This window comes from Colossoma macropomum, unplaced genomic scaffold, assembly GCF_904425465.1.
Source record: "Colossoma macropomum unplaced genomic scaffold, Colossoma_macropomum, whole genome shotgun sequence".
NCBI classification, from domain to species: Eukaryota; Metazoa; Chordata; class Actinopteri; order Characiformes; family Serrasalmidae; genus Colossoma; species Colossoma macropomum.
Genome location: NW_023495922.1, coordinates 6,348 through 33,720, shown reverse-complemented (window position 1 = coordinate 33,720; position 27,373 = coordinate 6,348). Strand labels below are relative to the sequence as shown.

At 38.5% G+C, this 27,373-nt stretch overlaps 1 protein-coding gene and 1 pseudogene across 2 annotated transcripts; both read right to left on the bottom strand.

Annotated features, from left to right (window-relative positions):
- Positions 1–12,248: 12,248 nt before the first annotated feature.
- Positions 12,249–15,624, bottom strand: LOC118803547 (macrophage mannose receptor 1-like). 2 transcript variants are annotated; one of them, XM_036564036.1, is made up of 6 exons: positions 15,422–15,624; positions 15,246–15,306; positions 13,601–13,990; positions 13,106–13,462; positions 12,609–12,971; positions 12,249–12,515 (listed from the first exon to the last, which is right to left on the bottom strand). In XM_036564036.1, exons 2-6 carry the CDS (start codon positions 15,280–15,282, stop codon positions 12,511–12,513), a joined length of 1,152 nt encoding a protein of 383 aa, XP_036419929.1. In that variant the 5' UTR covers positions 15,283–15,306; positions 15,422–15,624; the 3' UTR covers positions 12,249–12,510. The 2 variants fall into 2 exon arrangements, with proteins under 2 accessions (XP_036419929.1, XP_036419930.1); XM_036564037.1 differs by having other exon boundaries at positions 12,254–12,515; positions 13,106–13,459.
- A 3,496-nt stretch (positions 15,625–19,120) lies between these two features.
- On the bottom strand, positions 19,121–20,412 carry LOC118803535 (annotated as a pseudogene).
- Positions 20,413–27,373: the final 6,961 nt, after the last annotated feature.

The following is a 27,373-nucleotide window of genomic DNA, read 5'->3' as shown; positions in this document are numbered from 1 at the left end:
ATGTCTGTTCTCACTCCTCACTGCCTCTCCTCACCTTTAGTTTCTTGCATCGCTCTGTCCTCTCTTCATATCTCTGTTCTCGGCAATCCCTCCTATCTCTGTCATTTCCAATAAAGTGATGTCATCTGCAGTTTCGGTACTGTGGAAGTCATAAAAAAAAATTTGCATGAGTTTCCATCAACGCATGGTGAATGACACTGTTCTGTTTTTAAAAATTCTGGAAATTTTCATTGGTTTTCTATCCTGACCTTGTCAGTTATTAGTGTTATGGAGTCTAACTAAGGCGTGTTATTTTAATTTCTTTTAATCCAGCCATACGTCAAGATGAACAGGAGCAATGCTACAAGTTGTTTGACTGTTTCCACACAAAGCTGTGAGCGAGTCTAGTTTATTGCAAGTGCACATATTTTGCATGCGTTTACAAGCCCAGGTGAGTAGAGACAAAGATGTTCTTATGGGGACATTTGCAACACAGCCTGCTTCTGCTGCTATAAAATTAAATGAGGTCAATGGTGAAATGGCTCATTTCATCTGCAACCAAATAACCTTCTGATCACCTTTTTCACACTGCTCTTTTTATGCCAAACCTGGAGTATGAAGACCTACTGTTTTTCAAACCTAACTGTGTAATAAGTGGAGATTTTCTTACTCATTTAACATCTGCTTACAAGCACTGGCATCAGGCACCAGAGCAATATTGCAGAAACTGAGTGTGGGCCATGTGCATGGAAAAGCATTTGAATGCGGGCTGCCCAAATTGTGGAAGGATCAGGTGGAAAATTGGTGGAGATATTAGATATGTGGCTGATTTGCATGTTCCGTTTGATTTCCTAACATTTGAGTATGTATCAGTAGCAGTTTTGCATAGATATTACTCTGACTTTTTTCTTTTGCCAGGACCAATATCCCTTGGCCACACCACCACCTCCCTCTACGGCGACCAATACTACAGGGCAGATTCACTCGAACGAGGCCCCGAATATTCTGCTGTAACTCCCGTTGTGATGAAGCAATCTGAACCAAAAAAATACGCTACATATCTTGACGTATGTGTAATCGACTGCATTACATGCGATGCTGGAAGTGATCTCTGTTTTCTCTCAGACACATGAAGGGCTACGGGGGTCTGCACCCGGAAGGTTAAGCGTCACGACGGCTGTCAGGCGCCTAACTCATCACTCCGATGCAGGGACATCCTGGCTTGTTCAAAGTTCCATATACTGAGGAGCACATTGCACATTGTTTCATTCAGATTGCTTTGTTCTAGCAAGAGTTATTGAAGAATATTCCAGGCGTCTTTTGAGTGAATCTCCCTGTACTTTTCCTCCCTATGTTTCTCTTCTTCAAAGCTAAGTATGGTGTGATATACCACAGGCAGTGACGTAGCTGTGTGCCCCACCCACCCATAGACCACCACCCCAACTGCCACCAAAACAGATGAAGAAATAACAATAGAAGGACCCGTTTAGAAGGTTTATAGAACCCTTTTCAAAAAGGGTTTTATATAGCAGCCAAAAGAGTACAGCACATTCTTAAGAACCCTTTCATGATGCAAAGAACCCTTTAATCGTGTAGAGGGTTCTTTGAGTGTTTATGGTTCTTTATAGAACCATCTTCCTTACTAAAGTACCCTTGAAGAACCATTGTTAAGAGTGTACATAAAAGAATAAATATCCTGAAGACATTGTATGCTAGAGACGTATTTTGCTCAGAAGGGTAGAATTATTCCATCGACAAGTCAGGAACACAGCCTCTGAATTGTCGACAGACCCAATCCAAGGCATCAGTTGATGGTTATCAGCCCTGCTAACAACAACAACAACAACAACAACAACAACAACAACAACAACAACAACTCTTTTCAACTCGGAAAAAAGGGACAAATAATCACAGAAGACATTCAGAGTTGGGTTTGTCATTATGGATTTATATTAGAAAGTCAAAAAAGTGCACTTCAAGGCTGGATGACAAAGCTTCTGAAAGGGATACGATCACAACTGGTCCAGCAAAACCCACGAGTCTTGGTCCACTTCCAACCAAAGCCTGTTCATTTCACTATTGGTGGGAAAGCGAGGAAAATGGAAATGGAAAGGGAAGCGATCAAATAAGGGAATTCGTCAATAGAGCTGGCTTTCCTCTTCTTCCAGCAACACCTCGGCATTGTATACTGTCAATATAATTTGCCTGTTTTTAAGCTTTACAGACTCTCATTGCTCTCATATCATACCTGCTGCTCGAGCTGCAGCTTCTGTCTTGTCAATTATAGTTGATTTGGAGTGATTTCTTTTGTTAGTATGTCTATATGTTGGGATTACATACATAAAAGAATTATTAAACAAGTTGTTTGTCTTTATACAGAAGGATCTATCAGTGGCACATGAGTTTATGGCCAGTGCACAGTGTATGTTTTGCATGTGTTTACATGCCTAGGAGCTATAAGACATATTTGTTCATATGGATGTATCAGTAACATGGCAACATGTGTACTCATTTTGCATGTGTTTACATGCTCAGGGCCGTAGAGACAAAGGTGTTTTCATGGCATCATTTGAAAAAAGTTGAGGTAAGTTTACTACCTCCAACAGAATATCAATGTTCGAATGAGGCAGACGGCAAAACAGGTAAACTTTAGTGAGAATTACAATAATACAGCCTTGAAATATGACATCCACCACCATACCTCACAGGCCTGGATTGTTGGGTGCTTTTGTAGATCTCCATTCCTTTCATACAGTGCCCTACAAAGTATTTGCCCCATTCTTATTTGGTTTTATAGATTTGTTACATTAAATGGTTTAAGATCTTCATGTAAAATGTGTTTTAAGATAACAAGAGGAAACAGTTTTTAAAATGATCATTTCATCTCTACTGTACTATCTTTTCATCGTGGCATAATGTGCTGCTTGTTAAGAGATTTTAACCTACTTTGTATTGCTGGAAATGTTCTATTTAAGTAAAGTGCATATTTAATAGGGATGGCAGTGATTGTGAATGAGTGTCTCTAATTTAATTGGTCCCAGTTATCCATGATATTAGCTATTTTAACAAGGTTCCTAGGTCTAATTCAGGCCCACAACATCCTAGATCCTTAATCCTGTTTATAACTCTCTTTCTTGGATGTTTACTGCCAAAAAATGCTGTATTTATTATCTCACCTGACCTGTGACTCCAAAAAAGTTACTTCATGTGTTTATGTTTGTGTTTAGATAAAAGAAAAGGCTTTCTTGTGATATGCCTTCTAAATAGTTTGTCGGTAAGGATGTGGCATTTAATTGTATTTAATGGTACCTTCGGCCAGTCTCCAACCATGATCCATGGACACATTTTAACAAGCGAAACATGCATCCTCCTTCAGGTAGATTTACTACAGTTCCAGCTGTTCTAAACTTCTGAATTGATATAGACTTTTTCAGGCTCTAATACTGGGTTGATGAATTAAACACTTGCGGGTAAAAGATAAACAGTAAGGTTTATTAAAAGGAGAATGAACTGCAGTATTAGGGTTAACACCAGACCAGGTCAGCATCCAGAATAACCCACCACAATACACAGGCGAAGTCAGATAAACAAGCGAGGGTCATAACTAAAAAGCAAACATACAAGTAGACTAAGCCAAAAAGACAAACCCAAGAGGCTTTTATACATGGAAACACAGGTGATGGTGATCAATATTCAGGTGACTGGGATCTGCTGGGGGCCTTGTGATTGGCTGATGGAGTCACATGACTGACAGAAGGATTCTGGGAAGTGGAGTCCATAACAGAATGAGAGTCCGAATGAGAACCGGGAGGTGTGACACAGGCTCGTAGCTTTTTTTTTAATTTTACCGTTGTTTGATTAATGAAAGTGAAAGCACTTTTGTCTCATTTCATTAGTGGATTCTCTAATCTTCCGCATGCTGATGGACTACTAAGGGAACTTAGGAAAAGGAAGAAAAAAAGATGGAAAAGAAAGATGTGGATGACCAATTAGGAGTGTCAGTGGGGGTAAAAGAAAAAGTATGTGAAATTTATGCATCAGTTATACTTTCAAGGGGTGACTTTAATAGGGATGCATGTATTTATCGTTTTTATTTTGTAAAAAAGGCTTTAGATTCTTTAAACCACATTTTTTTTTTTTCGAACCATACACATGGAGGTATTAGTGACATTTGAGTTTATGCCCAGTGGGCAGTACAGGTTTTGCATGTATTTACATGCCTACTAGCTATAAGACATGTTTGTCTTTTAGCTTATGGATGTATCAGTGGTATGACAGCATATGTACTCATTTTGCATGTGTTTACATGTTCAGGCCAGGGGAGACAAAGACATTATCATGGCATCATTTGCAAAAAAGCTAAGACATGCTCCCTTCTTCCAACAGAATATTTTTGGGCTGCGGTTAAAGGCAAAACAGGTCAACTGTAGTTAGAGTTACAACAAGACAGCCTTGAAATATGATATCGACCACCACACTTCACAGTGGTCAAAAAGATTTTTGTTTTCATTTCAGTGTTCTTTGACAATAGGTATATGCTTATTATCCCTGTCTTGTGCAATCCAGTGATCTCAGATCAGAACATTAAATTCAGTAATTTTATGGTCTCCTGATTGGTGTCAATGCTGTTTGTCCAGTTGGTCAGTCATAGCAACAAGAGACCTCAAACCTTTTGCATATGTTTCCGTCAACAATAAACAGATGTGTACATGACTTTACTTCTGCCTTCACCTCCATCCGGATACTGCATCCCAAGGAGGAAACCCATCTGTGGTGTGGATTTCTGGAGGCCTAAATTGCCGGCTGCTTTTGCAGATCTGCATCCCCTGTGTTTATCTTTTTATTAAGATTTTAGGTTCTTTAAATGAAATTTACTTAGGGGGGTTGGAGGTTAGGGAACCAGCCTGGTGACCGGAAGGTCGCCGGCTCGATCCCTTGAGCCGACAGTACATGACTGAAGTGCCCTTGAGTAAGACGCCTAACCCCCAACTGCTCCCCAGGTGCCATGGATAAGGCTCCCCACCGCTCCGGGCAGGTGTAGTCACTGGGCCCTAGTGTGTGTGTGTTCACTAGTGTGTATGTGGTGTTTCAATGCATGGATGAGTTAAATGCAGAGGTGAAATTTCCTCATTGTGGGACTAATAAGGGTCACTTAATCTTAAAGATTAGTTATATTTACAGATGCTAGTGGGATGCAGTGGTATGCTTTGAGAGCACAAAATTGTTTAAAACATAGTTTTTAGCAAATTAGGTGCATTGTTATTCTGTGAAAGGAAGTTTAGACTATTATTATTATTATTATTATTATATTTTTATTGCACTGGGGCTCATTAGATCCTAGTTACATCACTGCACTCATAATACACAGTTGACTGGATGAATGAAGACAAAAAGTCTTGCACTGAAATTAATTTTGCACCTTTTTTTTAAATTGAGAGAAATAATGTAGCTTCCAGAATTGAATGCCTAATGATTACACATTATTAAAATGATGACATAACAGGTATGACACACAATCTTGAATATAATTTGAACCTCATGGTGTAATTTATGCATATGAAATGCATACAGTGCATACAAAAGAAACAAATAACAATAACAAATAAATAAAACCAAATAAGAAAAATATGGCAATTAAAAATGACAAATGAGTCATCAACTTTATGCTTAAATCTCATTCTTAGCATGATAAGCTTAGATTAGCAATGCAAAATATTTAAAATGGTACATTGTAACTAATTTGAAGAAGTAAGTGAGAAAGGAAAATTCTGCAAACCAAACACACCAAACTACATTGAACGTGTAAATATATTTCATGTTGAAAGATCCATTTTACCTTGTATTATGTAGGGAAGCACACAAAATAGAGTAAAAACTGTAGAACCTCTGATTATCTTTGAAGAAGAGGAAGCAAACCTGGTTTCAGTCTTCATTTTTGGGAAGAGAAAAATAAAAAAAATATATAAATATTCCAGTAACACTTACTAACAGTAACAGTAGTAACAGTTCCCTTTTTCTGGACCGATCGAAACAAGGCTTCTAGCTTTGTCTTTCAGAGTAGCATTCAAATTCTCCATCTCCTCCATGTTGTTGGTGGTGGCCAGTTCAGTGTGAATCTCTCTGCAGTAGCTCTGAGCTTCAGTCCAGGATTTACTCTCATTCACAAAGAGATATTGATAAGGAACAGATGCAGAAACACCACAGACAGCTGTGAAAAACAAAAGAATGTTATTATAATTAGTGTTAAACTGCAGCAGAACAGAAATACAATTGCTTTAAAAACTTCAGTGCAGCCTGCAGTGCATCCAGATAATTCCAGAAACTCATGACACATAAACGTCTCTCATATGCACTGTACACACATAACGTAAATAATCAGGTTGACGAAGGTTTCTAGGCAGCCAATAAGATGTATAGTAGAGCGGGGCACAAACTAATGTAGGGTAAAATGTGGATATTTAATGTAATATTGATATTTTTTATAGTTAAACAGGTTCTAGTGAAACATGTTTTTAGGCATCTTCCTGTATTTCCATTGCAACCTCATTTAAATATCGACAGCATTTATTCAAATGGAAGACCCTCAAAAAATCACAGCAACAAACAAAAGCAAACAAAAAACTTCAGACCTTAGATATTTACAAGGATTATGCTATGATCTATGTAAACTCATAGAGATAGTTATTAGCTAAATACATACAAAATCACCATTTATAGTTTACTTTTTATTGGGAGTTGTTGGTCCCAAACTCTGCATTATACAAAAAATGTTGTCTCACGTTTTCATGTCAGTTTTAGTCCAAAGGCGGAGCTTTATTTTAGCCACGCTTTTAGAGCAGGAATTGAGACTACATCCCATCCCTCATGGCCACATGGTGCAGTTAGATCCCATTGTTTTGAAGTAAAAGTTTAAAATTAAGTTTGTAACATAAGGAATTGTCCTTACCAAAACATGTTTTTTATGTTTTAATGAAAAATATTCTGAATTTTTGTGTGTTCAACTGTGCAAAGCTGTGTGTGCTAGTCATGTACTGGCTATCATTTTTGAGTTCTGCTCAAAGGAGCTAAAATTGTCACAACCGAAACATTCACTACAGACACATTTTTGTAAAGTTTTGGTAGTGTTGTGACTGTTTTGCCAGTGACTAAATGGAATGTTCAATCACATCATGCATATGACATCATTGATCTGAGAAGGTTAATTAAACCATTAGACCAGTAAATGTTTTTGAGATTAGATTTGACCTGTATTTCATCAGGAGAGAAAATAAGATATAAGACTTTCTACAGAAGAGGAATGCTCAAGCATTACATATAAACGCAGAGTCAAATTATAGCTTTGGAGAGAACTCAGAATTCAAAATTACTGCTCCGATGCACACAACCACATGTAAAATTTGGGCAGCCCAGCTCAAAATTACATAGATTTTCTCAGTTAAAATAATTACACATCTGCTACAGGGAACATTTCAGCATACGCAAACGTTAGCTTGATCAAAAGTAATGGCACATTTCCTATTTTTTTCCCCCAATATGTTAAACTCAGCTTGTTTAAGTTTCTCTCTTGCATTTCTCTCCTGTCTCTGTCACGTTACATCGAACGAAGTGACATGAGCTTCCAATAAAGGATGGACGATGACATTCTTCTGGTTTTGAACCTTCACTCAGTTCCATTTTTCATTACATTTTCATTACATAAAATCAAAGAGCACCCTTCGCTTGGGCCCAATCCCATTTCTTCTTTTTACCGCTAGCACTTGTTCTCGAGTGTCACCCTAACCCTTTGGAACTGAGTTACAAGGGGTAGTGGTTGAAATCTTGCCCTACGAAATAGGATCCTCAAATAACTTCATTAACAGCTACTAACGCTGCTCTGTAGGTGACCCGGCCCGTCTTCAGTGATAGCAGAGGAGGGTAAAGTTGAGCTCCTCACTGCTGGGCTTTAGTTACATTTAGGGTATCATATGCCTTCAAAGAGGGGGGCAATTATTTATTGTCACCCACTCCTAGTTCTTTGGTGATACGAAGCTGAAGTCAGATATTCACCAGCTTCTTGTTCAAATTTTCCTGTTCCACCTTACATGGGTATGTTAGCTAGCTAGTTACTGAGACATTAGCATACTATTAATGATTTTTTTTTTCCCTTGTTATGAAGAAAAGGACCATAATGCACTGAAACGACATTAAACTAAGATAATACACTGGTTAACATATTGATTAAAGAAGAAAATTCTCACATTTGTGTTTCTTTGGTCTCTTGTTCAGCCGTCTTGCCGGTTTTTTCTTGTCTATTTGGAGTCTCTGAAAAACCTCTGTTTGGAGGGCCATGTAGCCCTAACACTTCACCCTACCCCTCTATCTCAACAAGAATTGGGACACACTACCCCTACATGTGAAAACAGAGGGCTGAGGGCTAAGTGGTAGGGGTAAGGGGGTGAAATGGGATTGGGCCTTAATGTCCAGTCAAAACTGCAATTATGTACAAGATATTAATTTACCAGGAGATTTTTCAGAGGAGAAAGGGAGTACCAAAGGAAGCTAAGTGCAAAAACCAAGGGTTTCCAAAGCTGGAGTTCAAAAAATGATTCAAAGTGATGGAGAAAATGAGACTCCTAACAACTACTCACAAGACCTGGTAGACCACCAAATATGTTCCCGTCAGATAAAAAGCATTTAAAGCTGTCTTTTAGAGAAAGGAGAAAAGCTCCACTCTTGATTCAGATCTAAAATCATCCACAGGTGTTTCTTTCTCAGGAGAAGTCTTTGCACTAGGCAAAGATAAGCAGCTGCCTAGAACCTGCGTAAGGCAGGGGCCCCATTAAACTGCATAAATAGGAAATACTGTACATGTTGATTTTCATATACTGTATGTGTTGGATCATTAGAAGCAGAAGAAGAAACTTCTAAGACTGAACTCTGAAGATGTGAAAAAATGTCCCAGGAGATTTATTTGAAAAACTGAAAGCAAAAAGAATGGGAGTTGTAACAAAGTCAAAGGGTGGACACACATGTCGTTGAGCCTTCTGGGCATTTTGTTAAATATGTCTTTAGTTAATGGCTGTTTTGACTATTCATTAAATAAATGTAAGGTGATCTCTGACTTTTGTCCTGTCAATAGCAGTTGTTTTGGAGTCATTTCTTTTGTTAGTGTGTCCATATGTTGGGATTACGCACAAAGGAATTATTAAACAAGTTGTTTGTCTTTACACACAAGGATCTATCAGAGACACACGAGTTTATGGCCAGTGCACAGTACATCTTTTGCATGTGTTTACATGCCTAGGAGCTATTGTCCTTTAGCTTATGGATGTATCAGTATAATAATGCAGCATGTGTACTCATTTTGCATGTGTTTACATGTTCAGGGCAGTAGAGACAAAGGTGTTATCATGGCATCATTTGCAAAAAAGTTGAGGTAAGTTTACTACCTCCAACAGAATATCAATGTTGGAATGAGGCAGACGGCAAAACAGGTAAACTTAAATCAGAATTACAACAATACAGCCTTGAAATATGACATCCACCACCATACTTCACAGGCCTGGATTGCTGGGTCCTTTTGCAGATCTTCATCCCTTTCATACAGTGCCCTACAAAGTATTTGCCCCTTCCTGATTTGTTTTTATAGTCTTGTTACACTAAATGGTTTAAGATCTTCATGCAAAATACAAAAATGTATTTTAAGACAACAAGAACAAGAGGAAGCAGAAAACAGTTTAAAATGATCACTTCCTCCATTCTATAATTTCTTTTCATCATGGCATAATGTGCTGCTTGTTAACGGATTTTAACCTATTTTGAATTGCTGGAAAGGTTCTATTTAAGTAATATTTATATTGAACAGGGGTGGCAGTGATAACGAATGAGTGTGTCTAATTTAATTGGTCCCAGTTATCCATGATACTAGCTATTTTAACAAGGTTCATAGGTCTTCTTGTGAAAATTCAGGCCCACAGTATCCTAGATCCTTAATCCGGTCAATAACTCTTCTTCTTGTAATGCCAAACCCACCTTGGATGTTTATTGCCAAAATATTTTGTATTTTTATCTCACCTGACCAAATAATGTGACTCCAGAAAAGTTACTTCATGTGTTTATGTTTGTGTTTAGATAAAAGGAAATACTTTCTTGTGATATGCCTTCTAAATAGTTTGTTGGTGAGGAGATGGCATTTAATCATATCTAATGGTACCTTCTGTCAGTCTCCAACCATGATCCATGGACACATTTTAACAAGGAAAACATGCATCCTCCTTCAGGTAGATTTACTACAGTTCCAGCTGTTCTAAACTTCTGAATTGATTTAGATTTTTTTCAGGCTGTAATACTGGGTTGGTGAAAAGATAAACCACAAGTTTATTAAAAGGAGAATGAACTGAAGTATTAGGGTTAACACCAGACCAGGTCAGCATCCAGATTAACCCACCACAATACACAGGCGAAGTCAGATAAACAAGTGAGGGTCGTAACTAAAAAGCAACATACAAGTAGACTAAGCCAAAAAGACAAACCCAAGAGGCTTTTATACAAGGAAACACAGGTCATGGTGATCAATATTCAGGTGACTGGGAACTGCTGGGTGGCTTGTGATTGGCTGATGGAGTCACATGACCGACGGAAGGATTCTGGGAAGTGGAGTCCATAACAGAATGAGAGTCCGAATGAGAACCAGGAAGTGTGATATTATTATTATTATTATTTTTTTACCGTTGCTTGATTAATGAAAGTGAAAGCACTTTTGTCTCATTTCATTAGTGGATTCTCTAATCTTCCCCATGTTGATGAACGACTAAGGGAACTTAGTGTTTACATGCCTTCGAGCTATAAGACATGTTTGTCCTTTAGCTTCTGGATGCATCAGTGATATGGCAGCATGTGTACTCATTTTGCATGTGTTTACATGTTCAGGCCAGGGGAGACAAAGACATTATCATGGCATCATTTGCAAAAAAGCTGAGATAAGTGCACTTCCTCCAACAGAATATTTTTGGGCTGCGGATGGCAAAACAGGTCAACTTTAATTAGTCTTACAACAAGAGAGCCTTGAAATGTAACATCCACCATCATACTTCACAGTGGTAAAAAAATATTTTTGTTTTGGTGTTCTTTGAAAAAATGTATATACTTATGATCCCTATCTTGCGTAATCCAGTGATCTCAGATCAGAACACTATTTGGGTTTCAGTAATTTTATGGTCTCCTGATTGGTGTCAATGCTGTTTGTCCAGTTGGTCAGTCATAGCAAATAGAGCCCTTAGACCTTTTACATATGTTTCCATCAACAATAAACAAATGTGTAAATGACTTCTGCCTTCACCTCCATCCGGATACTGCATCCCAAGGAGGAAACCCATCTGTGGTGTGGATTTCTGGAGGCCTGAATTGCCGGGTGCTTTTGCAGATCTGCATCCCATGTGTTTATCTTTTTAATTAAGATTTTAGGTTCCTTAAATAAAATTTACTTGGGGGCAGTCAAGGGTTGGAGGTTAGAGAACCAGCCTTGTGACCGGAAGGTCGCTGGTTCGATCCCCTGAGCCAACAGTACGTGACTGAAGTGCCCTTGAGCAAGACACCTAACCCCCAACTACGCCGTGGATAGGGCTGCCCACTGCCCCCTAGTGTGTGTGTTCACTAGTGTGTATGTGGTGTTTAACTGCATGGGTGGGTTAAATGTGGAGGTGAAATTTCCCCATTTTGGGACTAATAAGGGTCACTTAATTTTAATCTTAGCACATAGATGTCAATTTTATTTACAGATGCTAGTGGGATGCAGTGGTATGCTTTGAGAGCATCAACTTGTTTGCAACATAATTTTAAATAAATGAGCACATTACATACATTTTTATTCTGTGAAAGTTATTTTTGCATGGACCAATATTATTATTATTATTATTATTATTATTATTATTATTATTATTGCACTGGGGCTCATTAGATCCTAGTTACATCACTGCTCTCTTCATCATACACAGTTGACTGGATGAATGAAGACAAAAAGTCTTGCACTGAAATTAATTTTTCACCTTTATTTATATCGAGAGAGATAATGTAGCTTCCAGAATTGAATGCCTAATGATTACACATTATAAATGATGACATAACAGGTATGACACACAATCTTGAATATAATTTGAACCTCATGGTGTAATTTATGCATATGAAAATGCATACAGTGTTTACAAAAGAAACAAATAACAATAACAAACGAATAAAACTATAAAAGAAAATCTATAGCAATTAAAAATGACAAATGAGTCATCAACTTTATGCTTGAATCTCATTCTTAGCATGATAAGCTTAGATTAACCATGCAAAATATTTAAAATGGTAACTAAGTTGAAGGAGAAAATAAGTGAGGAAGGAAAATTCTGCAAACCAAACACACCAAACTCTATTTAACATGTAAATATATTTCATGTTGAAAGACCCATTTTACCCTCTATTATGTAAAGAAGCACAAAAAAACTAGTAAAAACTGTAGAGCCTCTGATGCTGGGTATGCTCTTTGAAGAAGAGGAAGCAAACCTGCTTTCAGTCTTCATTTTTGGGAAGAGAAAGACAAAAAATGCAATATTTAATGCAGTCTATATCAATATTTCAGTAATACAGTAACACACAGAGTAACTAACCTTCATAGGTGGTGCAGATGAAGTTGAGTTTCTGGTTCTCAGGCAGGCTGACCCACTGCTGACCTCCTCTAGACTGCACCACTCCGGTTCTCTCTACAGGGCTGCAGTCTTCTTCTCCTGTCCCGTTACCTGGAGCCCAGTTCTGGTAGCAGATAGACTCTCCATCCACCCAGAACCAGAAGCTGAGGGTGCAGGTGTGACGCAGACCCAGCCACACATGTTCAGTGGAGGCTTTCTGTGCCACCTCCTTCACCCAGAGCTGGATCTCCTCAGAGTGAACTGAGACCAGATCCACATGATTCACCCTGCAGTATCTCAGAGCTTCTCTCCAGGTCAGATTCTGATTGATCAAGATCAGCTTATCTGGAGACCAAAGGAAAAATCAAAAGATCAGTGAATGCAGACATTCAGTGTCTTCTCACAAACCACATTCTGATATAAGTTTGCTTTTTTTGCCGTAAATAAACATGTTATTGAAGAAGTGAAATGTAGCTCACATTCACGGCAGATGAATGGAATCTTTTCTGCACAGTTCACATCATACCAGCGACCCATGGCATCTTGTGTAGTCATGGACACTGCAGCACAGTTCTCATTTCCATTATCTGGCTGGTCAGATGCCCAATATCTGAATGAGGAGGTGCTCTGATCTGACCACTTCCAGGAATCGCTGAATAGGCCGATCCAAAACAAATAATTCTCTAACGCTTTTCCTGCTGTGTAGATCTGCTGGTTCTCAGTCTGGTTCCTCACACTGGCCAGATCTTTGTAATGTTCTCTGCAGTAGCTCTGAGCTTTACGCCAGGTCACACTGCTTTTAATCAATATGTATCTGTCAGTGGTTGTCTTTTCTGCTAAGAGACATTTAATTTACCTTATTAAATACTATATTTATGTAATACTCAGTATGTAAATGATTTTCAGAATTCACCAAATAACATTTGCCACAAGAGCAGAGGAATGAAAATGACCCTTTATCAGTATGTGCTCACCATCATAACACATAAATGTGCGTGGTGTATCACAGTTATCATCGATCCAGGTTCCATCACGATTCTTCATTGCGACACAGAACTCCTTCCCACCATTATTGTTTGGCTCTCCTTGGCTCCAGTTTCGGTAAGCATCTCCCTCACTGTTGAAGTTTCCCGCTGCCAGAGACCACTGCCATTTCCAGGTGTCCCCCTTTTCCAGACCAATCCAAACAAGGCTTCTAGCTTTGTCTTTCAGAGTAGCATTCAAGTTCTCCATCTCCTCCATGTTGTTGATGGTGGCCAGTTCAGTGTTCATCTGTCTGCAGTAACTCTGAGCTTCAGTCCAGGTTTTATTCTCATTCACAAAGAGATATTGATAAGGAACAGATGCAGAAACACCACAGACAGCTGTGAAAAACAAAAGTTATTAATTAGTAATAATTAGTGTTAAACTGCAGTAATAAGTTAAAAATTAGTAATGATTAGTGTTAAACTGCAGCAGAACAGAAATATAATTGTCTTAAAACACTTCAGTCCAGCCTGCAGTGCATCCAGATCAAGCCAGAAACACATAACACAGAAATGTCCCTTGTATGCACTGTACATGTGCATAAATGTAAATAACAAGTTGAGGACATTTTCCAGACAGCCATTAGATGTACAGGAGAGCGGGGCACAAAATAATTCTTGTAGAACTTAAATTTAGTCATGTTCCCGATTTCCCATCTCAAATCTGCGAATAGTGACAGCAAACAGACTGATATTTCTCCCTAAACACAGTTTTAATGCAAAGTCATAAGTGTTTTTCTGTTCTTAAGATGTGTATAAGTCACAAACATCACTCAAATATTATTGTATTATATTGATTACTGTACTTAATTCGTTTAAACAGTAAGGAATTATAGAAAAAGAAACTTATTCAGACTTTAGATATTTAAAAACATGTTATTACGATCTACTTAAACTCAAATAATCATTTACAGGGTACTTCTTATTTAAAGGCATGTGTCCCAAACCCTAAACCCTAAATTTACACTTGCAAAAATAATGTTTCTGGTTTTTCATTTCTTATTATTATTTGCTAAACATGAGCAAAATAGACAGTAAAAATGTAACTAAAGTATATTCCCCACTCATATTTACATATTAAAGTTAACCTGAGAGATTTTGAATACTTAAATGGTCAGCCAGCAATGGTCAGCTTCTTGTTTCACTGGGGTGATATAAAGGACAAATTCCTCCAGTCAGCCATCACTAAGAAAAAGACCAGAGAATACAGCAATGATGCTGCACAAATATCTGCCGGGAGGAGGAGAATGCCTATACCGACCCCATGCTCAGTGATTTAAATTTGAATGCATTTTTTATGTATTTATGTTATAAAGATTATCTGTTTAAGTAACATTGGTTATTTTAATATTAATTTCTGTTTGGCATTGCTATACTGGACATTTTACCATCCTTTATAGCTAGTCCCTTCATCTAAGTTGCTAATTTGCTTATATACATCAGATGTTGGAAACAAAGTTTGCTTTAATTCATAACAGAGATGTGTAGGTTTGCATGCATTAAAAAAAAATAAATAAAATATACATTTTTGTGCCCCACTCTCTCCTTTTAGTTGGACTAAGTAAAGCCTTTAGTAAAGAAAGTGCCCACTGACCTGAGAACAGCAAGACTGTAATCCATTTCAGATCCATTTCTGAGAAAAGCTCTTTCACCACCTCGATGTTAAGATCATGCAATAAGAATTATTATCATTTCATAACATTACTACATTTAAACTAGGAAGTAATGATGATCACAGTAATGAGAACAATTGAAAATATTCATACTCACAACATAGACATTAATAAAATCCTACTGGGAAAACGTTCTTTCTTCCTCCGTGTTTGTAACAAATATACTTGTAGAAAAGTAAATGTCTCTGTTTTTCTCCTCCGTGATGTGTTTCTGTTCCTCTTCTCCTCACGTTATGATCATATACAGTATTTTGTCTCTGTATATCTCGTTGGAAATGCTCCGCCTCTGTTGCATGCAGTCCTAGACAGATACCATCAAAGTCTCTTGTTTTACTCCATCGGACATTGCAGTGACAGTTGAAGAGGAAACGTAAAGCTCTTTGCATGAGATTGTATCAACTATGCGGGAATGTCAAAGGTTGATTTACAAAACAAATTGACCGCACTGTTTCCTTTCCAGGCCTTTTAGAAGCCCTTAAAGAACAAAATGAATGGCTTTTTCTTGCTTTTCATGTAGGTCAGAGGCACGTATGTCAGTTACAACTGTGAAATGAGTCTATTGGAGGCAGCCCACAAAGACAGGGGTCAAAACACAGGAAACTAAGTTGTGTTCAGATCAGACAAATTGCTGATTGCTGATCAACCCACAAACTACTAAAAATGGTGCATAACATTTTAAGATTAAATGTGCCCTTGATAACATGTATCAGTTACAATCTCTTTATAAAAATGCAAATAATTGTAACACGTGGTTTTGTTACAACAAACAAACAAACTCAAAACCATCAAAGATTTACATCATGAACTTGTTAATCTCAAAGACATTTCTTCTTTTTGTTTACCAAGGGTTTTAAGCTTTAGGGCCCTAGCCCTATTAGGTATGTTTGTTTCTCTGTTTTTGTCAGTTCCTCTTTCAGTTGCTGTAACTCTAGTAATTATATGAGACAGCCACATGCTATACGTTATTTTATTTTCAGAAGACATGGGGCTTCTTAAATATGTAATCACTTGAGATGTAAATGCCCACAGAAGGTTGATATTTTTATGAAACTGGACATTTTGATCAAAATTTTACTAAGTGCCTGTTTTTTATTTTACTTATTTTTGAATGCACAATTCAAAAAATCAATTCACACCTTATATGTCTTTTAAAAATGGTTAGAATAAAGTGTCTATGAGTTGAAAATATAAGAATTTTGATGATTGTTCATTACATGGCTTATTACTGTGACATAATATATGAGTAGCATCAGGCGGACTTATTTTTCTTGATATTCTCACCTGTAGGATACATGCAGATTGCTAAAACTCTGAAGGTGCGCGCACATTTCTTCAGTGTGCCCAGCTGGATGCAGGCGCATGCGTTGAACGTGCTGCTGTGAGGAGAGCAAGCCCTAGAAGTAAATAATAGTAGTGGAAATAAAGCAAAATGTAGAGTTTATGAGCACAGAAATTGAGTTTTACTTGAAGAAAACATAAACTTGCATCATGCAAAGCAGAGTTGGACAGAGAGTGACAACGACCATGTAACCAAGACGTAACAGAAGAAGAAGCTCTCTCTCCTCTCCCAACATAGCACTTTAGTTCTTTTAATTTTGTTTTGTTTTTTGTGTGTCAGTTCGCTGCATCTTTGTTCAGTTTGTTTTGTTTTCATTCACTCGGTAATCTTGAAGTGTTGGTAACTGCTAGACTGTGTTTACATGTAGAATAGCTGCATCTACCTGCATTTGTTTCAAACATCATCGATTCATTTTGGATGTCTAATTGGTAACAATAGGTCACTGCAAACTCTGCAAACATAGTTTAAGAGTGAGCAAGCATTGACTGAATGCCATCCAGTTACAGAGGTTGCTTCCATGGGCCCACTGTAGACTGCGGCCTGACGTCACCAGCCTCTGCTGAGAGCAGAACTAGGAGAGACTGTGAGACAACGAAAGCCAACGAAGTTTCACCGTGATCATCCATCCAGGCCAGTCTTGTGGTGTTCTGGGGTAATGGCCCATTGACTCCGCTGTGACCCATGGATGCATCCCATGCAACCTTGCGACTCTCCTTAAATCCCAAGGCTGTATGACACTCTAACTTCTTAAATGGCTTAGTCGTGCGTGTCACTCTGTCCACCCCTTTTAATCTAAACTTAGGTTATTCAATAGGTCATTGTTTGTATATTATTCTGCTTGCTGGTCAAGCACCATATGATAATTTTGAGGCCCAGCTAATTACAGCATTACCTCCAGTGTTCTCTGCATAAATGTTAACCTAATGTTTAGTGACTATATACCTTTTGTAATCTATCATTTATTGCTTTTAAACTTTTATCAGTAAATGATTCTTTATTAAAGTCATCACTGGTGGGTCTGTGGGTTGATTGATCACTGTCTGTGGGCAAACCCTAACCTGAGATTAATGTGAGTATCTGTGTTTTAAGGTGAGGGGGAAAATAGGTGGTTTAAGTGGCTTTGTCCCACTACATATGCAAATCAATTCATGTTTTTGTAATTTAATGAAAGTAGTTTTCACATGCGGGCATTATTATTGTTATTATTTTATTTGTTCATTTTGTTTTGTTTTGGGGTTTTTTTTGCACTGGGTCTCATTAGATTCTAGTAACAGCACTGGACAGTAAATAATACATAGCTGATTGGAATGAATGGAGACAAAAATTAACCCTACAGACTCTGATGGATTTTTTTAACATTTCTTTAAATTTAAAGAAGAGATGAGACACTTACAACTGAAATTCATTCTGACTACTTATCAAAAATCATGCTGTGACATAACAGGCATGCAGAGAATGTGATTAGAAATACAGTCTAATGGCAAGTACTTTATGCATCAAAAAATCCCACTGTAAATAATATTAATTTAGCTCAGCTAAAAAATATGAAGTAATGGATGATATTGTTTTTCTTGAGTTAACTCCATTTGATAAAAAGAGAGTTTTCCTGACTCTTTTTCTTATTTTCCAGTTCAGTAAACGATTGAGAACTTGGTTTTTTACTCAGTTTCTTCATTAGCTGGGACTCTTTTTATCACACAACCCCACCATTGTCTCTTGTGCTTACAGTCTTGGACTGCTGTGGGATCACAAGAGTTAAAACTCATGATCTCCTGATGTTGGGGTGAATGATTAGACTGTTGTTTGCATGTGGTGCCGTGGGCTAAGCATTCATCTCCACCAGAAGGTTGTGAGTTTAAACTCCAGGGATTCCACACCAGTCCATAATTGGGGGACCATGAAGAGAAAATACCTAGTGGTATAGTTCAGTCCCAGCTGGCAGGGAAAGGGAGTGGAAGCATATATTCTATGTTGTTTACCAAACTGAGATGCAGAGTTAGTTTTGGAGAAATTTTTTAACTGAACTAAGAAGTTTAAGTTGAAATCTAGAGTGTTCTCAAGCTGAGTTAGCTCAAAAAAGCAATGTATTCAGTTACCCTGTAATTAGAAGTTTATTTTTTAACGGTGTACAGTTGAAATACAATTATAAAAAACATAAAACCAAGTAGAACAAATATGTTTGACAATAACAATTGGAAAGAAAAAAAGTTTAATCATGAATCTCTTGTTCAGCACTATAAGATTAGTTTAACATATGTTTCAACCTTTAAGATGGTACCTTGTAACTTAAACTATATGAGAAAGGTTAAATCTGCATAATAAACACAGTGAATTATAAACATGTAAATGTATTTCGTACTGACAAACCCATACAACCCTGCATTATGTAGGAAAGCACAAAAATAGTAAAATTGGGGATCTGTTGATGCTGAGTATGGAAGAGGAGAACATCTGGTTTCAGTCTTTAAGGAAAAGAAAGACAAAAAAAGAGGGTTTACAAATGTGTTTGCATTAAAATTCCAGCAACACTCAAATACACTAACTAACCTTCATAGGTGGTGCAGATGAAGTTGAGTTTGTGGTCCTCAGGCAGACTGACCCACTGTTGTCCACTAGACTGCACTGCTCCGGTTCTTTCTACAGAGCTGCAGTCTTCTCCTCCTGTCCCGTTACCTGGAGCCCAGTTCTGGTAGCAGATGGAAAAACCGCTAACTCAGTACCAGAAACCTTGAGTGCAGGTGTACCACATACCCAGCCACACATGTTCAGTGGAGGCTTTCTGTGCCACCTCCTTCACCCAGAGCTGGATCTCCTCAGAGTGAACTGAGACCAGATCCTCATGATGATCTCTGCAGTATCTCAGAGCTTCTCTCCAGGTCAGATTCTGATTGACCAAGATCAGCTTATCTGGAGACCAAAGGAAAAAGTGAAAAGATCAGTGAATGTAGACATTCAGTGTCTTCTCACAAACTGCATTCTGTTATAAGTCTGGTATTAGAGTCTGGTATTAGAGTATCCAAGATCTTCCCTTTATGACAAAAGATATAATTAAAAATTAACCTAAATCAAATATTTTTTTAATGGCATAAACACATTACTGAAGAAGTGAAATGTAGCTCACATTCACGGCAGATGAATGGGAACTTTTCTTCACGGTTAACATCATGCCAGTAACCCATTGCATCTTGTGTAGTCGTAGACACTGCAGCACAGTTATCACTTTCATTATCTGGCTGGTTAGGTGCCCAATATCTGAATGAGGAGGTACTCTGATCTGACCACTTCCAGGAGTCGTTGAATAGGCCGATCCAAAAATACTCATAATTTAATGTTTGTCCTGCTGTGCAGATCTCCTCGTTCTCAGTCTGGTTCCTCACACTGGCCAGATCTGTGTGATGTTCTCTGCAGTAGCTCTGAGCATCATGCCAGTTCATCCCACTTTCAATCAATATATATCTTTCAGTGTTTTTCTTCTTTTCTAAGAAACATTAAATTTACCTTATTAAAAACATACTCATCATGTAAGTTATTACCTTCATAATTCACCAAATAACATTTGCCACAAAGACAGAAGGATGAAAAAGATTCACATCTATCAGCTAGTTAGAATTCTGTGTTTTCCAGGACTAGTTTCTAAGTTGATGATGTCACTCATTACCATGTATCTGTATGTGCTCACCGTCATAACACATAAATTTGCGAATTGTATCACAGCCGTCATCGATCCAGGTTCTGTTAGTTGCTCTCATTGCGACACAGAACTCTTTTCCCCCAGCATTGTTTGGTTCTCCTTGGCTCCAGTTTCGGTAAGCATCTCTCTCATGGTCCAAATTTCCATCTGCCAGAGACCACTGCCATTTCCCAGCATTCCCTTTTTCTAGGCCAATCCAAACAAAGCATATAACTTTGTCTTTAAGAGTAGCATTCAAATTCTTCATCTCCTCCATGTTGTTGGTGGTGGCCAGTTCAGTGTGAATCTCTCTGCAGTAGCTCTGAGCAGTAGGTGTGAGTTTGTGTGAATAAAAAGCAATAGGAAATCATTTGGATGGATTTCCACTACGTTGTGATAGTATAGCGCCTACACCAGTTTCAGATGCATCCATCTCTTCCGTTTGTGGATATACTGTCACAGCGTAGTGGACATCCGCCCAAATTATTGGTTGATTAAAAACGATTAAAATCATGATTAAAAATCATTGTTTTTGCTAAATACGTCAGCTAAGTCCGAGTATTCTGTGGGAATTTGTACCTGGGTATCACTGTTGGGGCTCCCAATGGATGTAGAACATAGGCTAGTAGTAGGGAATTGCAGACAATGTGTATGACAGTAATCTGACCAAGATGTAATGCTCTTCTCTGACCAAGATATTTGTGTATTGTTTTTTCTAACCAAGGTCCCCGAAGAATTACAGAAAACTCATAAAATTGTATATGTCCAGAATGAATAGAACTAGCATCTACTCTGATAGGTAGTGTGATGTGAGAAACAGTTCCAAGTCCAACGGGCTCCCCATCCAGTGCGGCGATCTTGAGTGGCTTGTCCAGAGGCTGTAGTGGAATCTGCATCTCCCGGACCAGCTCTGCATGGATAAAGTTGTCGTCTGCTCCAGAATCGATTAGCACTGAAAAAACAGAAGAAATACCTCAGCAATATATGGTTATAGGCATTATGAAAGACTTCCTAACCAACCCCTCTGTGGAAGCACTCACCACATTTCCCAGGGTCGGTGCCTGAAGTTTGTGCGGGCGAGCCCAACAGTCACGTATAAAGTGACCAGCAGCGCCACAATACATGCACAAACTCCCCTTACGTCTTCGAAGTCTTTCCTCAAGAGACAGTCTAGAGAAATCATATTGCATGGGTTTCAAAGAATAATCGCTCCTTGGGGTTCTGGGTGGATCTCCGGAAATGGGTAGGTTTTCTCGCTGAACAGCCGTGCTGAGGTTAGGAGATGATACCTTACGTGGATTTCGTTTAGTCAGGAGTTGGTCCAGGTGGATAGCAAGTACGATAAGTTTGTCTAAAGTCAGTTTGTCATCTCTGCAAGCTAATTCTGTAACAATTTCCGAATAAGTCCATTTCGAAACGCCACTATGAGAGCTGGCTCATTCCAACCACTGCCGGCTGCAAGAGTCCGAAATTCTAACACATAAGCGGCCGCTGAACGATTTCCCTGACAGACCTTGGCTAGAGACTACCCACATGCTCTCCCTTCACATGGATGGTCAAAAACAGTTTGGAATTTAATTACAAACTGTTGGTATGTGAGATTTTCTATGTCTTGCCAAACTGCCGTGGCCCAATCAAGAGCTTTATCAGTGAACCTAGGAACAACGAATGCTATTTTAGCCTTATCGGAGTTTAGCTGAGAATTACTAAAGAAAAACAAGCACTGCAGTAAAAACCCACTACACTTATCTCAGCGAGCCGTCAAACTTGTCTGGCTTACTTGAGGAAAAATTGGTTGTAGGATTAACATTCCCAGCAGAGGCAGCAGTAGGTTGTGTGGGTTGTGTAGCAGGCTGAATATTACAAAGTGATTGCAGCTGTATAGATAAGTCTTTCACGCCCATGAAGAGTTGTGACAACTGGGCTTGTTGTTCAGTTTGTCTATGTGCCAAGTGGTCAACAGACTGATTAAATCCAATGAATAGTTGCTGATGCTGACCAAGAAGCTGGCCCTGGTTAGTAAGCGCCTTTTGCATAGCCGCCAACTCTGCTGTCTGCATGGTGGCAAAGTATTTTGTAACGGCTGGGGAACAGTCAGACGAGTGCAGAGCAGGCTAAAGTAAAAAGTGTTTAATAAAGGGAGAATCCAAAATCAAAGTACAAATCAGGCGAGGGTCTGTACGCACGAGGGCAAACAGAGTCTGAAGGGATAAGGCTAAAGTCGTGAACAAAAAGACAAGCAGAAACACAAACCAGAAAGTCAATACACAGAAACAAGGCTCGGTAATGCACAGGAACTGAAACAATACTTCGCAAAGATACAACTCATGTAAACAAACATATATAGTCCTTAAAACAGGTGTCAGAAATTAATAATCAGGTGAGCTAGAGCGTTGATAGGTGGATTGCTGAGAGTTCGTGATCATGTGACGTCCCAGTGGATTCTGGGAGTTGGAGTGCTGCACGGAGTGAGGGGTGTCAGTCCCTGCTACAGAAGACATGATATGCCGTTATCATTATTATTATTTTTGATTTGTTTCTCGCACTGGGTCTCATTAGATTCTAATAACAACACTGGCCACACATAATACATAGCAGATTGGAATGAATGGAGACAAAAAGCTACAAGGCTTACAGACTCTGAAATTTGTTTTTTTCATATTTATTTAAATTTAAAGAAGTGATGAGGTGCCTACAATTGAAGTTCATTATGACTATTTATCAAAAATCAAATGCTGTGACAAAACAGTCATACAGAGAATATGAGCAGAAATACAGCCTCATGGCAAGTTTTTTATGCATCAGAAAGTAGCACTGTACACAATATAAATTCAGCTCACATTAAAATTATGAAGCAACTGATAATATTGCTTTTCCTGAGTCAACACCAACTGAGAACAAAAGATTTTAAGTTCTCCTGACCCTTTTTTCTTAATTTCCATTGAAGTAAACAGTTGAGAACAATTTTTACTTTTTTATTGTTTTCACTAGCTGGGACTCTTTCTATTACACAATTCCACCATCACCTCTTGTGCTTCCAGTAATGGACTGTTGTGAGATCACTGTGGTTCAAACTCACGATCTCCTGATGTTGAGGTGAAAGATTAGACTTGCTTGCATGTGATGCAATGGGCTGAGCATTCGACTCCACCAAAGGTTTGTGAGTTTGAACCCCAGGGATTCCACAGCCATTCATAACTAGGAGCCAGGAAGGAGAAAATGCTTAATTGTATTGTTCAGTCCCAGCTGACAGGGAAAGTGAGTGGAAGCATAGATTCTATATTGTTTACCAAACAGAGGTGCAGAATTAAAATCTAGAGTGTCAAGTTGAGTTAACTCAGAAAAAGCTGTGTAATCAGTAAACCTTGTAATTAGAATTTGAGCTGACTTTTATTTTTAACAGTGTACAGTTGACATACAATTGTAAAAAACATAAAAACACAGAGAACAAATATGTTTAAAAATAATTGGAAAAAATGCTCTTGTTCAGCACTATAAGCTTAGTTTAACAGAAGTTTCAACCTTTAAGATGGTACATTATAACGTAGATGGAAAACCTCCTGTCCCGTTACCTGGAGCCCAGTTCCTTATGCCTGGTCATCGGATTATTAATAATATGTATATGTCTTTCAGTGTTTTTCTTATTTTCCAAGAGACATTCAATTTACCTTATTAAAAACTCTTTTATAATTTTTAACTTTTATAATACTCTGTATGTAAATTACCTTCATAATTCACAAAATAACATTTGCAACAAAGACAGAAGGATGAAAATGATGCCCATCTATCAGCCAGTTAGAATTCAGTGTTTTCCAGGCCCAGTTTATAAGGTGATGATGTCACTCATCATGTATCTGTATTCGCATACCATCATAACACATATATTTGCATACTATATCACGTCTATCATCAACCTAGGTTCCTTCAGTTTTCTTCATGACGACCCAGAACTCCTTCTCTCCACCATTGTTTGGTTCTCATTGGCTTCAATTTCTGTAAGCATCTCTCTCACTGAAGAAATTTCCCTCTGCTAGAGACCACTGCCATTTCCAGGTATTCGCTTTTTCTAAGCCGATCCAAACAAGGCTTCTAGCTTTGTCTTTCAGAGCAGCATTCAAATTCTTCATCTCCTCCATGTTGTAGATGGTGGCCAGTTCAGTGTAGTTCTGTCTGCAGTAGCTCTGAGCTTCAGTCCAGGTTTTATTCTCATTCACAAAGAGACACCAATGGTGAACTGATGGAGAAACACCACAGACAGCTGTGAAAAACAAAAGAAAATTATTATAATTAATGTTAAACTGCAGACTGAACAGACATATAATTGTATTAAAACACTTCAGTGCAGCCTGCAGTGCATCAAGATCATGCCTGAAACATATAACACAGATATGTCTCATACGCATTGCACACACACAAACGTAAATAAACAGGTTGAGGAAGGTTTCCAGACAACAAATAGATGTATGGGAGAGTGAGGCACAAACTAATGTAGGTTAATAGTGCATTGATACATTGATATTTTATTTAGTTCTACAGGTTCCAGTAGAAGATGTTTTTAGTCATGTTCTTGATTTCCCATAGCAACCTTGTCTGTGAATACTGACAGCAACAGTACAGGTATTTCTCCAGATTTATCCTAAAGACTGTTTTAATACAATACAAGGCAATTGTTTTCATCATAAGTGTTTCGTCAAATACTAAGTTGTGTAGAAGTCACAAAAGTCATACATATATTGTTGTTTTATATTGGTCATTTTGCTTAATCACTTTAAAATGTAGCCAAATTAAATCATATGGTCATTCAAAGCGAACAAATTTTAGTGTAAAGTCAGTTAAAGTCCAAAAGTATTACAATCAAGCCTACAGTAAACAATGAAAGATGTCCATATCACCCATTTACAGGGCCCTTCACAAATATTGGCACCGGTGGAAAACATGAGCAAAACAGGCAGTTAAAAAATGTTGAAAATATGAATGGGAATATAAACTGATTTATATTCTCATTCATATTTGTGTGCTTACATTAACCTGAGAGATTATGCACCCTTAAATGGTCAGCCAGCAATAGTCGGCATCCTGTTAACTGGGGTATAAACATGAGGTGACACACAGGACAAATTTCTTCAGTCAGCCATCACTATGAAAAAGAGAATACAGCACTAATGTGTGATGAACTACACAAATCAGGAAATGGTTACAAGAACATAGCTTTCAACAGTTGAAAATGCCCATTTCCATTAATAGGGCAATGATGTAGAAGTTGAATGCAATTTGAGACGTCTACAATCTGCCATTAAGAGGACGTATACTTATACTGACCTCACACACAGAGAAGGGGCGGTTTGACTGAAAAAGAATCTCCAAGGATCACAGCTAGGGAATTGCAGACATTAGTTAGGTCTTGTGGCCAGAACATCTGCCAAACTAATCGGACAACAGCTATAGAACCACAAGTTTGTCAAATGTTACTAGAACTTTCAGTGGGTCCTATCAGATGTCACCAAATCAGAGGTAACACACACCAGAGGTGGGTTTGGCATACGCACAAAAATAGCCATGCAGAAAAGTATGACATCCCCACTGTGAAGAGCTGAAGAGGGGATTGGACCTGAATCTGAAGGATTTGATCTTAGATCCATTGCCAGGTGTTCTCCAGTCTCATTAAGCATTGTAGGAGAAGACTCAGAGCTGTTATCTTTTCAAAAGAAGGCTGTACAAAGTATTGATTGTGAACAATTAATGAAAACAATTGCAAATTAGTGAAAAAATGTTCATTTCAAGAGAAGATTTAGTTTTTTCATGTCTATCAATCATTGTAATTGGATTGAAGTTTAGATTATAGTTTATAGTTAGAATGAAAGATCAAAAAGATAAAGACAGACCCAGTCAGACGCTCATAGTAAAAACTAGAAATGAGGCTTAAATTGAAAATGGCTTAACAAGAATTGTAGTTGGTGAAAATGTGTGGGTCAAATCCAAAAGGGCAAAACAAGAAAAATAGGCAAAGATATATCCAAGGGAACCAAAATCAAAAGGGCAAAGACAAAAAAGCAAAGCCAGTAAATCCAGAATCAGATTTGAGTACATGAAATGGCAAACACTCAGGAAATGTTCATCAGTTCTGCAAAGAGAAGTAATACCTCGCAACTGGGCTAAGCTAAATCCTGAGCTATTAAACTAAACAGGTCATCTGACATAGAAAACAGGTGTAACATATCAGTACTCTGGTGACTGTGAACATTGATAGGAGGATTGAGGAAGTTTGAGTCATGTGATCTCCAACAGGGATTCTGGGAAATGGAGTCCGAGTGTGAGTCTGAGCCTGAGGGCTGCGTGACAGTACCCTCTCCCCCAAAGAGTCCGGGATGGCCACGGAACGAGGCCAACTATGACAACCATCTCCCACGCGACTGGAGGTCCGACAGGGAGCAGGCTCAGAGCTGCTGCTGCGCTGGACTAATGATGCACTCCAACAACTACTGCCAGGAAGTGAACTGGGAAAAGTCCTTCTTGGATAACCCCTTGCATGAGGAGCGGGCTTGTCCAGGTGCTGGCTGTAAAAGTCTGTGATCAGCCGAGGGTTCAGTATATCCCCAGCAGGCACCCAGGACTGCTCTTCAGGGCCTTATCCTTCCCAGTGGACCAAGTACTGGAATTGACCTTCCTGTCTCCTGGAGTCCAACAACCGACAAACAGCATAGACTGCATGTCCCGTCAACATCCTCCGGAGGGGGAAGCATGTATGCATGTGAAGCCTCATCCAGTGGACCTGGGACAACAGGTTTGAGCATGGAAACATGAAATAAGTGGGATACACAATAATGAGGAAGCAAGTCAAGCTTATATATAACATTGATAATTTTCTCAAGAATTTTGAACGGACCAAGTATTTTGGATTTGATTTCTTACTTCCCTCAGCAAACCTGATGTCCCAAGTCAACAGCCAAAACTGGTCTCCTGGCTGGTACAATGAAGTGTCCCTACGGTGGTGATCTGCCTGTTTATTACATTCGAGGACCACTTAAATTCGCTGGTGGTTC

Excerpts from the sequence above, each read along its gene's own strand:
- LOC118803547 (XM_036564036.1), bottom strand. The coding sequence starts at position 15,282 with ATGGATCTGAAATGGATTACAGTCTTGCTGTTCTCAG. Across the intron at positions 13,463-13,600 it reads CACATTTATGTGTTATGATG|CAGAAAAGACAACCACTGAC; the intron begins GTGAGCACATAC and ends AATGTCTCTTAG. Across the intron at positions 12,972-13,105 it reads TCCATTCATCTGCCGTGAAT|ATAAGCTGATCTTGATCAAT; the intron begins GTGAGCTACATT and ends TTTGGTCTCCAG.